At 34.4% G+C, this 11,795-nt stretch overlaps 1 protein-coding gene across 16 annotated transcripts in view; it reads left to right on the top strand.

The window, feature by feature from the left end:
- LOC124955945 (histone acetyltransferase KAT7) overlaps positions 1–6,850 on the top strand; it is a 27,786-nt gene extending 20,936 nt beyond the window's left edge. For 6 of the 16 annotated variants that reach the window (XM_047511132.1, XM_047511135.1, XM_047511136.1 and 3 more), the window contains exons 11-14: positions 2,409–2,555; positions 2,645–2,751; positions 3,332–3,508; positions 6,616–6,850. In XM_047511132.1, the coding sequence (XP_047367088.1) occupies positions 2,409–2,555; positions 2,645–2,751; positions 3,332–3,454 (377 nt within the window). In that variant the 3' untranslated portion in view covers positions 3,455–3,508; positions 6,616–6,850. Of the gene's footprint in view, positions 1–269; positions 1,441–2,408; positions 2,556–2,644; positions 2,752–2,863; positions 3,509–4,239; positions 4,385–6,615 lie in introns of those variants that run through there. The other 10 variants (XM_047511134.1, XM_047511133.1, XM_047511146.1 and 7 more) reach the window with 10 other exon arrangements.
- The last annotated feature ends 4,945 nt before the right edge of the window (positions 6,851–11,795 follow it).

Genomic DNA, 11,795 nt, shown 5'->3' with positions numbered 1-11,795 from the left:
TCTGCAATAATTGATTAATTAAAAAAAAAAGAAACGTATAAAATGATTAAAGGCATTAAAATAACAAAATTATAAAAATATAATATATTTCTAGTAATGAACAAAATAAAAATGATAACAAAATTTTGTCAATAATAGAGTAAACATTTCTAATCAAATTAGGATTTCATTAGAAATACAAACTAAAACAATTAATGAACATATTTCGATAACATAACCACATATCTCTCTTTCTCTTTCACCTCTTCTATCTACTCGGATACTCGAAGCAAGCGATGCGGAACGAACGTTCAACCGAAGAAGAAAGAGTATACCTCATCATGCTTTTCTTGCTTCAGCAGCCACGTTGCTGGCAAACGAATCTTTCTTCTCTTCTTTTTCTTCTTCATAATAATTTTTATGAAATAAATTATACTTCTAAAACCTCATCGATCTATGATCGTGGTGAAATTATTGATCGCACGAGGTATGAAAAATTAATTAAAAAAAAAAAAAAAAAAATAAAATAAAATAAAAAAAAAGGAAAAAAAGAAAGAGAAAGAAAGAAAAAAAAGCAAAGAAAAATGAGAAAAGTATAGTTAGTTTTCCGAAGATAATGTTGTCGCCATCTTGGACGAAGCCTCGACCCGGTATTCTTGGTATTTCTCGTCTAGAGTCTAAAACGGACTCTCAACGAACGGATGTGGACGGATGCGGATGCAATCCTGAGGCCTCTCTGCTATTTCATCCTTCGCCGGTCACTGACACTACGCGTGCCGATCACTATATAAGCATCCAAAGACTACTTCCAATTCCAATATGGAATAATCCAAATATGACTGATCTTCTTCATCGACATCATTGATTAATTATAGATTCTTCTTCTTCATGTTTTTCCTCTTTTTTTTTTTTTTTTTTTTTTTTTTAATTTAATAGATTTTTTAATTTATCTTTCAGTTTGTTTAATAATACTAATTATTATTATTATTATATATATGTGAAAGTGGAAAATTTGAAAATGAGATGATGCATATGCATATATATATATATATAGATAGATAGAATTTAGCTCGGTGCATTTAACCGATAGTAACATAACATTATCTTAATATTCGGAAGAGAAAAGCAAGAAGAGACGAAGGAGTCGAAATGCATTTCGTTGGAAAGTGCAGTCGAGTGCAGACGTATCGTAGATATGTATTCGCATCGATGCACTTAACCCTTAACTTCTATAGTGTAAATGCACAATCGGGAAGTCTCTTGGAATTTTTTTTATAGGTCAAATTTTTCTCTCTTATTTTTTTTTTTTTTTTTTTCCATATGACCTTTTCAAAGTTGTCAATATAACGTTTAATTAATTAAACAATTTTTTATTTCCATTGTAACAGATTGCACGTTTATTTCAATATTATGATGCATTATATTATTAAAAATATATCAGGTATATAAATGTATAGCGTTATATATTAAATTCTTATTAATTTATTTGCAAAGTTTATATTCATTAATTTATATATACATAATTAATTGACATTATAAATTTAATATTATAAAAATTAGTATGGAAAAGGATCTCTTAGAAAAGTAAAAAAAAAAAAAAAAAAAAAAAAACATAGATAAGAGAATAAATCCTTGAACTTTTTGAAATCATTCAAAAGATTGATGTTTTCTCATTTTCAAAAATTATTTGACGTGGATGATGGTCAAGTGCAATAGGGAGGTTCTATAAAATGTCATGTGCGAAACAGTCATATCATCAGAGTCAGCTAGTCAGTATTCGTCGACACTCCTATAATGTTGAAAACGAACTCAACTGCCTTTCTATTTCCTGTGATCGTCAAGCATTATTTATGAAGGTGTATTATCCCTCTTTCGCGATGCATCCCACGCGATGCTTGCTTTTCCATTCAGAGAACTTACTATACCAGAATAACTGTGTGCGTGTGTCTATGGAATCCTGATTTTACGGAACGGCTTCTATTGTTGGCTTCATTGGCTCGAGACAAGCCTTTTCTATATACAACACTGTTCTTCAAAATGAAAGAGCACAAGTTTTGTGTTAGGCGAGGCGCCTACGTTCAACCGTGCTAACTTCCTCATTTATACTTTTTTTTTCTTCATTTTTTTGTCTATTTTCTTTTCTTTTTTTTTTTTTTTTTTTTTTTTTTTTTAATAAATCGTAGCCATATTCTATAATTTTTAATTGACGTACATAACTCTATATTTATATATACATTGACATACATAAAACGAGATTTATATATATATATACTATAATTATATATAAAATAAAATAAGAGATATATTATTTGGTAATAAATGTCAACAAAAATCGTAAATTGAATAGAAAGGGATTACGGTAGCATAGAATAAGTTATAAAAAAGAAAAGAAAAAAGAAACAATTTATGAAATGTAATTTTTCGATTAGGTTACCTATTAACAAGGGTTGAGAAGAAGATAGGTTCACCGGAGAAACCTTTATCGGATTTGGGTCTAATATCTTATCGAAGTTATTGGAAGGACGTTTTGTTACAGTACCTTTGCAATTTTGGTGGCAAGGAACTTTCAGTGAAAGGTAGGGAGATTAATTATTCGTTTTGTTTTTCTCGATGTTGTGGATTTTAAATTATTGTAGAAACAATTGTAATCTTTTTGACTTAACAGACATTAGCAAAGAAATGGCGATTGACTCTTATGATATCGTCAGTACTTTGCAAGCTCTTGGAATGATGAAGTATTGGAAGGGCAAGCATATTATATTGAAGAAACAGGTAAGTTTTTATTTTTCTATCTATTTTATTTTATTTTATTAATTTTTTTAATTTTTTATTATTTTTTTTTTTTTTTCATCTTTATATTCAATCATGAAAAAATACGCTCAAGAATATAATTGGCTGCAAATTTGATGACTAATTATTTACGATGAGAAATATAAAATAAAAGATTATACAATAACAATAATAATGTAGTCTTTGAAAACTGCTAATTAACCATACTGACAAATTAAAATGAAGATTTTTTTTAAATGATAACTAGGCATATCGTACCTTTGAAATTCTTTAACTGGTCATGATAAAAAATTCAAATAAAAAATTCAAAAAAATAATAACTGAGATATCGTCGATAAAATTTTCGAAATGATTTATCATAACATTTCGTCATTGAAATCGACTGATAAATAATAATAATTCCTTATACCGAAGAAAGCAACAAATTGAAACAACAAATTGAAGTTCCTAATTAGATAAATTAAAGGAGGGAAGGGGAATTGAAGGAGGGGTAAGGAGAGAAAAAGAAAGACAGACAGACAGACAGATAGATGTGGTAGAAATAGTGAAAAAATAATTTCAGGATGTGATAGACGACTATAAGGAGAGAGTGAAGAGACGTGGTCTCGTCTACAAGGAGATCGATCCGGAGTGCCTAAAATGGAATCCCTTCCAGCCTCCCAAGACTCCCTCAGCTTCGAACTAAGAGGGCAAAGAGGAAGATCGGAAAGAGATGAAGAAAAGAAGGGAAAGGAGAAAGGTTGGACTCTTCTCTCTTGTAAAGTAGTATGTGAGAAACCCCGTCGTATGTATGATGAGACTTAAAAGAAAAGAAAAAAAAAGAGAGACGGTAAGAAAGAGGAAGAAAAAGAAAGAATGATGTCAACGTTTCCATGTCTCTCTGTCTGTCTGTCTGACTGTATGTATGTATGTGTGTATGTGTATGAATCATACATATATATATATATATATATATATATATATATATATGATATCTAAGAGAGAGAAAGAATGACATTCTAACATTGATATATGTATAATATGTTAGAAAGAGAAAAAATGATATTAACATTCATATGTGTGTACGTGTAAGAGAAAGATAGAGAGAGAGAGAGAGAGGGAAAGAATGATACTATCATTCATAAGTGTATAACATGTCAGGGAGAGAGAAAGGAAATGATATTAACGTTCATATGAGTATATATGTATATGAGAGAGAGAGAAAGAGAGAGAGAGAGAGAGAGAGAGAGAGAGAGAGAGAGAGAGAGAATGATGCCAATATTTATGTGTGTATATAGAAATGTGAGAGAGATGCAGTTATACATGTGTGTATGCGAGAGAGAAAGAGAGAGAGAAGTATGGCAAGATCCAATCCTTTGGCACTCCTTTTGGAGTGTTCAACAAGGAGGCGTTGGGTTGGTCGATTTCTCTTGTAAATTTTTTTCTTTTTCCTCTTATTCTTCTTTTTCTTCTTCGTCATCGTCATTGCAGAGAAGCCGTAAAGCAGATTTCACGCCTGTAACGATTGGTAAGGGCCATAGAATCCTTCCTGGAACTCGTTCGTTCCACGTCGAAGTCTCTGAAGAGACCAATGAGGAACGTGCAAAAGTGGACTGAGAAAAAGATTAGATGAGAAGTTGGTATATGTATGGCAGTTGTTGTAGTTGCTTCTTCTTCTTCTTTTATTTATTTATTTCTTCTTCTTCTTCTTCTTCTTCTTCTTCTTCTTCTTATTATTATTATTATTATTATTATTATTATTATTATTATTATTATATTTTTTCTACTTTTTTATTCTTTATTTTTTATTTTTTATTTTACGAAATAAACGAATACAAAGACCACGATTAGTTTTTCCCTTCGTAGATAAGATAAATATTTTTCATCCTTGATTTTCGATCTTTCGTGCTTTATTGGAACTTAAATATATTTTTTATGAATTAATAATAGTAATATATTATTATTGCTATTAGAAATAAATAATATATTTAAGTCTAAATATATATATAAATTAGTTTCTTCTTCCTTCTCTCTTTCTCTACATAGATGTTACCGCTATAGTTTAGACCCCTCGTATCTTGACCTTGTAGGTCGGGGATAGAAAAGGGATGGAAGGTCAGCTTATATATGGTGAGTCTGTCTCAACCATACAAGTATTTATGTATATATGTATGTATGTATGTATGTATGTATGTATGTGTATGTATGTGTGTATGTATGTATATACTCCGAGTTAAAAATACATAGGAATCTCCATGACTTTATTATTATCACATAGAAATGAAAGAAATTGTTTTTTTAATAAAATCATTATTACGTTTTCTTCATTTATAAAATATTATTTATTTTGAAATCTCATATTTAGAAATCATATTAAAGTAAATTTAGGTTAAAAGATAAATAGTTGATAAAATTATATAAAAAATTTTTGAAAGGAATTCTGACCGAATTTCATATATAAATTCTATGCATGAAAGATATATATGTGTATATATATATATATATATATAAATATTTAAGAGTACATATATATTCGTTTACGTAGATTAAAGAGAGTTAACGATGTTGAGCATGTTCATTCGGAAACTTCCAATCTAAATATCTCGGAAACAGCGTATCTTTGGGAATAATGTTTAATAAAAAAGTTTCACGGTTTCAACGAGGCAATACAAGTATCCTATTTATTTGTTAATACTTAGATTTTTTTAAGACTATTAATAGATCAACTCTTTTATTTCGAATGAAAATTTATGGTTCTTTATTTCTTCGCATATTTTTATTTCGAAGGGGAGAAAAGAAGAAACTTTTTTTATTTAATATTTTTTCCCAAAAATGCATCGTTTTCGCGATACATATTTATATTGAAAGTTTTCAAATGAACACGCTGTATCTAATATAGACACATACAATACGCGTATATGTGTATTATGTATATTATCGATCAGTTCGGCAAAGTGCCTCCTGTTCGTTGGTGAGAGAGAAAATAAAGGAAAAAAAAAAAAAAACAAAAAGAAATATAGAGCGACGGATACACGAAGGAAGGAAGGAAGCAGCCTATCGTTAAAGAAACATAAAAATAGCTTGGAAAGTATATTGCAAGGTCAAAGGCGATCGATCTACCGAACTATTTATTATTTTGCTATTTTTCTTTTCTTTGTCTCGATTGGAGGAACAATTGATATTTGAAATTAATTGAATAAAACATTAATTAACGAATAGAATGTAATATATAATAAATAGATATTATGTGAGATTTGTATGAAGAATAATTATATACATATATATATATATATATTAACAAATCTCCATGTAATAAGTTGATTCATTTTTATTATTAAACGTAATCTTTATAGGATATACGTATTTCTTTTGCTCATATAACTATTCTACCATTCCTTAAATTTAGAAATAACTCAAATATTTTCTGATAATTATTATAAAAAGGTTATATAATATTATATAATCATCAGTATATACATTGGATATTCAGCGTAACGGTTGCCACGATTTTTCAAGCACTTTCGATAGTTCGACAAAAAAATGCTTCAAATAAAAAATCATCAATGATTCATAGTGAACAAATTCAAAAAATAAAAATTGCAGAAATACTATTTTTTCAACAAAAAATAGAGGCCACCTTTAGTTTTTTACTCGCTAGTATATAACTTTTTCTATATAATTTTCTAAGAAAAATTAGACAAATTCGATCAATGTAGGACAAAGAAACATTTGTTCAATAATTGGTTTAAAAAATCACATTCTTTCCATTCTGCAAAAAAATATTTCTTATTTACATTAGTGTTTGACTAACGCATTTAAAAGAACACATATAAAAATTAATATTCAAATAATATTTCTATTTTATAGATATCACCACCTTACGACTATTCAATATCCGAAAGTTGGCACTTTTTATGGGGAAGATAGAACACTATAGGAACATCTTAAGAAATGTATTATATCAACATTAATAATTGTAATTATAACTATGTACAATGTTTCTACATTTACCTACATCTGTAAATTAATAATAAGACTGTAAAAATGTAATATTAGTGTCAAATCGAAAAATCAGTAAAATAAAAATTTGTGTTTTTACAATTCAAATCTGTATACTTCTTTCTTTCAATCATACTTTCAATATCGACCCCCTCCCAATATCCTACGTTCTCTGATTCGAAACTTCAAATTATGGAAGAGACAAAAATTTTCTAGCAAATCTGAATTTGTATTAGGATGACATGATGTGTGAAGAAGTGGCACAATTCCGCGTGCCACCTCCTGGTAAGTTATATTCTTCTGTTCAAAAATTGAAGTTAAAGAAACTGCGAAAATTTTTCCCGAAAAACTGGATTTGTATCAGGATTATATGTCTTGCGAGGAGGTAGCACGTTCTCGCGTGCCACCTCCTAGTAAGTTATATTCTCTTGTTCAAAAATCCTATTTACAGGGAGCGCGGAAATTTTTCCCGTAAAACTGGATTTGTAACAGGATCAAATGACACGCGAAGAGGTGGCACGCGAGAACGTGCCTCCTCCTGGTAAGTCATATTCTCCTGTTCAAAAATCCAAATTACTGGGACTGCAAAATTTTTTCCCGTAAAACTGGAATTGTAACAGGATCAAATGACACGCGAAGAGGTGGCACGCGAGAACGTGCCATCTCCTGGTAAGTCATATTCTCCTGTTAAAAAATCCAAATTACTTGGAGCGCGAAAATTTTTCCCGTAAAACTGGATTTGTAACAGGATCATATGTCTTGCGAGGAGGTGGCACGTTCTCGCGCGCAACCTCCTAGTAAGTTATATTCTCCTGTTCAAAAATCCGAATTACTGGGACTGCAAAATTTTTTCCCGTAAAACTGGATTTGTAACAGGATCAAATGACACGCGAAGAGGTGGCACGCGAGAACGTGCCTCCTCCTGGTAAGTCATATTCTCCTGTTCAAAAATCCAAATTACTTGGAGCGCGAAAATTTTTCCCGTAAAACTGGATTTGTAACAGGATCATATGTCTTGCGAGGAGGTGGCACGTTCTCGCGCGCAACCTCCTAGTAAGTTATATTCTCCTGTTCAAAAATCCGAATTACTGGGACTGCAAAATTTTTTCCCGTAAAACTGGATTTGTAACAGGATTATATGTCTTGCGAGGAGGTGGCACGTTCTCGCGCGCAACCTCCTAGTAAGTTATATTCTCCTGTTCAAAAATCCTATTTACAGGGAGCGCGGAAATTTTTCCCGTAAAACTGGATTTGTAACAGGATCATATGTCTTGCGAGGAGGTGGCACGTTCTCGCGCGCAACCTCCTAGTAAGTTATATTCTCCTGTTCAAAAATCCTATTTACAGGGAGCGCGGAAATTTTTCCCGTAAAACTGGATTTGTAACAGGATCATATGTCTTGCAAGGAGGTGGCACGTTCTCGCGCGCAACCTCCTAGTAAGTTATATTCTCCTGTTCAAAAATCCGAATTACTGGGACTGCAAAATTTTTTCCCGTAAAACTGGATTTGTAACAGGATCAAATGACACGCGAAGAGGTGGCACGCGAGAACGTGCCCCCTCCTGGTAAGTCATATTCTCCTATTCAAAAATCCAAATTACTGGGACTGCAAAATTTTTTCCCGTAAAACTGGATTTGTAACAGGATCAAATGACACGCGAAGAGGTGGCACGCGAGAACGTGCCTCCTCCTGGTAAGTCATATTCTCCTGTTCAAAAATCAAAATTACTTGGAGCGCGAAAATTTTTCCCGTAAAACTGGATTTGTAACAGGATCATATGTCTTGCGAGGAGGTGGCACGTTCTCGCGCGCAACCTCCTGGTAAGTCATATTCTCCTGTTCAAAAATCCAAATTACTGGGACTGCAAAATTTTTTCCCGTAAAACTGGATTTGTAACAGGATCAAATGACACGCGAAGAGGTGGCACGCGAGAACGTGCCTCCTCCTGGTAAGTCATATTCTCCTGTTCAAAAATCAAAATTACTTGGAGCGCGAAAATTTTTCCCGTAAAACTGGATTTGTAACAGGATCATATGTCTTGCGAGGAGGTGGCACGTTCTCGCGCGCAACCTCCTAGTAAGTTATATTCTCCTGTTCAAAAATCCTTTTTACAGGGAGCGCGGAAATTTTTCCCGTAAAACTGGATTTGTAACAGGATCAAATGACACGCGAAGAGGTGGCACGCGAGAACGTGCCCCCTCCTGGTAAGTCATATTCTCCTGTTCAAAAATCCAAATTACTTGGAGCGCGAAAATTTTTCCCGTAAAACTGGATTTGTAACAGGATCATATGTCTTGCGAGGAGGTGGCACGTTCTCGCGCGCAACCTCCTAGTAAGTTATATTCTCCTGTTCAAAAATCCGAATTACTGGGACTGCAAAATTTTTTCCCGTAAAACTGGATTTGTAACAGGATCAAATGACACGCGAAGAGGTGGCACGCGAGAACGTGCCATCTCCTGGTAAGTCATATTCTCCTGTTCAAAAATCCAAATTACTTGGAGCGCGAAAATTTTTCCCGTAAAACTGGATTTGTAACAGGATCATATGTCTTGCGAGGAGGTGGCACGTTCTCGCGCGCAACCTCCTAGTAAGTTATATTCTCCTATTCAAAAATCCAAATTACTGGGACTGCAAAATTTTTTCCCGTAAAACTGGATTTGTAACAGGATCAAATGACACGCGAAGAGGTGGCACGCGAGAACGTGCCTCCTCCTGGTAAGTCATATTCTCCTATTCAAAAATCCAAATTACTGGGACTGCAAAATTTTTTCCCGTAAAACTGGATTTGTAACAGGATCAAATGACACGCGAAGAGGTGGCACGCGAGAACGTGCCTCCTCCTGGTAAGTCATATTCTCCTGTTCAAAAATCAAAATTACTTGGAGCGCGGAAATTTTTCCCGTAAAACTGGATTTGTAACAGGATCATATGTCTTGCAAGGAGGTGGCACGTTCTCGCGCGCAACCTCCTGGTAAGTCATATTCTCCTATTCAAAAATCCAAATTACTGGGACTGCAAAATTTTTTCCCGTAAAACTGGATTTGTAACAGGATCAAATGACACGCGAAGAGGTGGCACGCGAGAACGTGCCATCTCCTGGTAAGTCATATTCTCCTGTTCAAAAATCCAAATTACTTGGAGCGCGAAAATTTTTCCCGTAAAACTGGATTTGTAACAGGATTATATGTCTTGCGAGGAGGTGGCACGTTCTCGCGCGCAACCTCCTGGTAAGTCATATTCTCCTATTCAAAAATCCAAATTACTGGGACTGCAAAATTTTTTCCCGTAAAACTGGATTTGTAACAGGATCAAATGACACGCGAAGAGGTGGCACGCGAGAACGTGCCATCTCCTGGTAAGTCATATTCTCCTGTTAAAAAATCCAAATTACTTGGAGCGCGAAAATTTTTCCCGTAAAACTGGATTTGTAACAGGATCATATGTCTTGCGAGGAGGTGGCACGTTCTCGCGCGCAACCTCCTAGTAAGTTATATTCTCCTGTTCAAAAATCCGAATTACTGGGACTGCAAAATTTTTTCCCGTAAAACTGGATTTGTAACAGGATCAAATGACACGCGAAGAGGTGGCACGCGAGAACGTGCCATCTCCTGGTAAGTCATATTCTCCTGTTCAAAAATCAAAATTACTTGGAGCGCGAAAATTTTTCCCGTAAAACTGGATTTGTAACAGGATCAAATGACACGCGAAGAGGTGGCACGCGAGAACGTGCCCCCTCCTGGTAAGTCATATTCTCCTGTTAAAAAATCCAAATTATTTGGAGCGCGAAAATTTTTCCCGTAAAACTGGATTTGTAACAGGATTATATGTCTTGCGAGGAGGTGGCACGTTCTCGCGCGCAACCTCCTGGTAAGTCATATTCTCCTATTCAAAAATCCAAATTACTGGGACTGCAAAATTTTTTCCCGTAAAACTGGATTTGTAACAGGATCAAATGACACGCGAAGAGGTGGCACGCGAGAACGTGCCATCTCCTGGTAAGTCATATTCTCCTGTTAAAAAATCCAAATTACTTGGAGCGCGAAAATTTTTCCCGTAAAACTGGATTTGTAACAGGATCATATGTCTTGCGAGGAGGTGGCACGTTCTCGCGCGCAACCTCCTAGTAAGTTATATTCTCCTGTTCAAAAATCCGAATTACTGGGACTGCAAAATTTTTTCCCGTAAAACTGGATTTGTAACAGGATCAAATGACACGCGAAGAGGTGGCACGCGGGAACGTGCCCCCTCCTGGTAAGTCATATTCTCCTGTTCAAAAATCCAAATTACTTGGAGCGCGAAAATTTTTCCCGTAAAACTGGATTTGTAACAGGATCATATGTCTTGCGAGGAGGTGGCACGTTCTCGCGCGCAACCTCCTAGTAAGTTATATTCTCCTGTTCAAAAATCCGAATTACTGGGACTGCAAAATTTTTTCCCGTAAAACTGGATTTGTAACAGGATCAAATGACACGCGAAGAGGTGGCACGCGAGAACGTGCCATCTCCTGGTAAGTCATATTCTCCTGTTAAAAAATCCAAATTACTTGGAGCGCGAAAATTTTTCCCGTAAAACTGGATTTGTAACAGGATTATATGTCTTGCGAGGAGGTGGCACGTTCTCGCGCGCAACCTCCTAGTAAGTTATATTCTCCTGTTCAAAAATCCTATTTACAGGGAGCGCGGAAATTTTTCCCGTAAAACTGGATTCGTAACAGGATCAAATGACACGCGAAGAGGTGGCACGCGAGAACGTGCCTCCTCCTGGTAAGTCATATTCTCCTGTTCAAAAATCCAAATTACTTGGAGCGCGAAAATTTTTCCCGTAAAACTGGATTTGTAACAGGATTATATGTCTTGCGAGGAGGTGGCACGTTCTTGATTACTACCTCCTGGTAAATTATGCTCTCCTGTTCTGATTTTCGATTTATGGACGATGCAAAAATTTTTCGGGCTAATCAAAATTTGTATTAGTATCACATGATGTGTGAAGAAATGGCTTGTCAAAGTCTGTTTATGCAGTTATAAGAAATTATTGGCTGGTAATCAA

The sequence above is a fragment of the Vespa velutina genome, chromosome 20 (assembly GCF_912470025.1).
Source record: "Vespa velutina chromosome 20, iVesVel2.1, whole genome shotgun sequence".
Classification (NCBI taxonomy): domain Eukaryota; kingdom Metazoa; phylum Arthropoda; class Insecta; order Hymenoptera; family Vespidae; genus Vespa; species Vespa velutina.
This window is presented reverse-complemented; position numbering and strand designations above follow the sequence as displayed.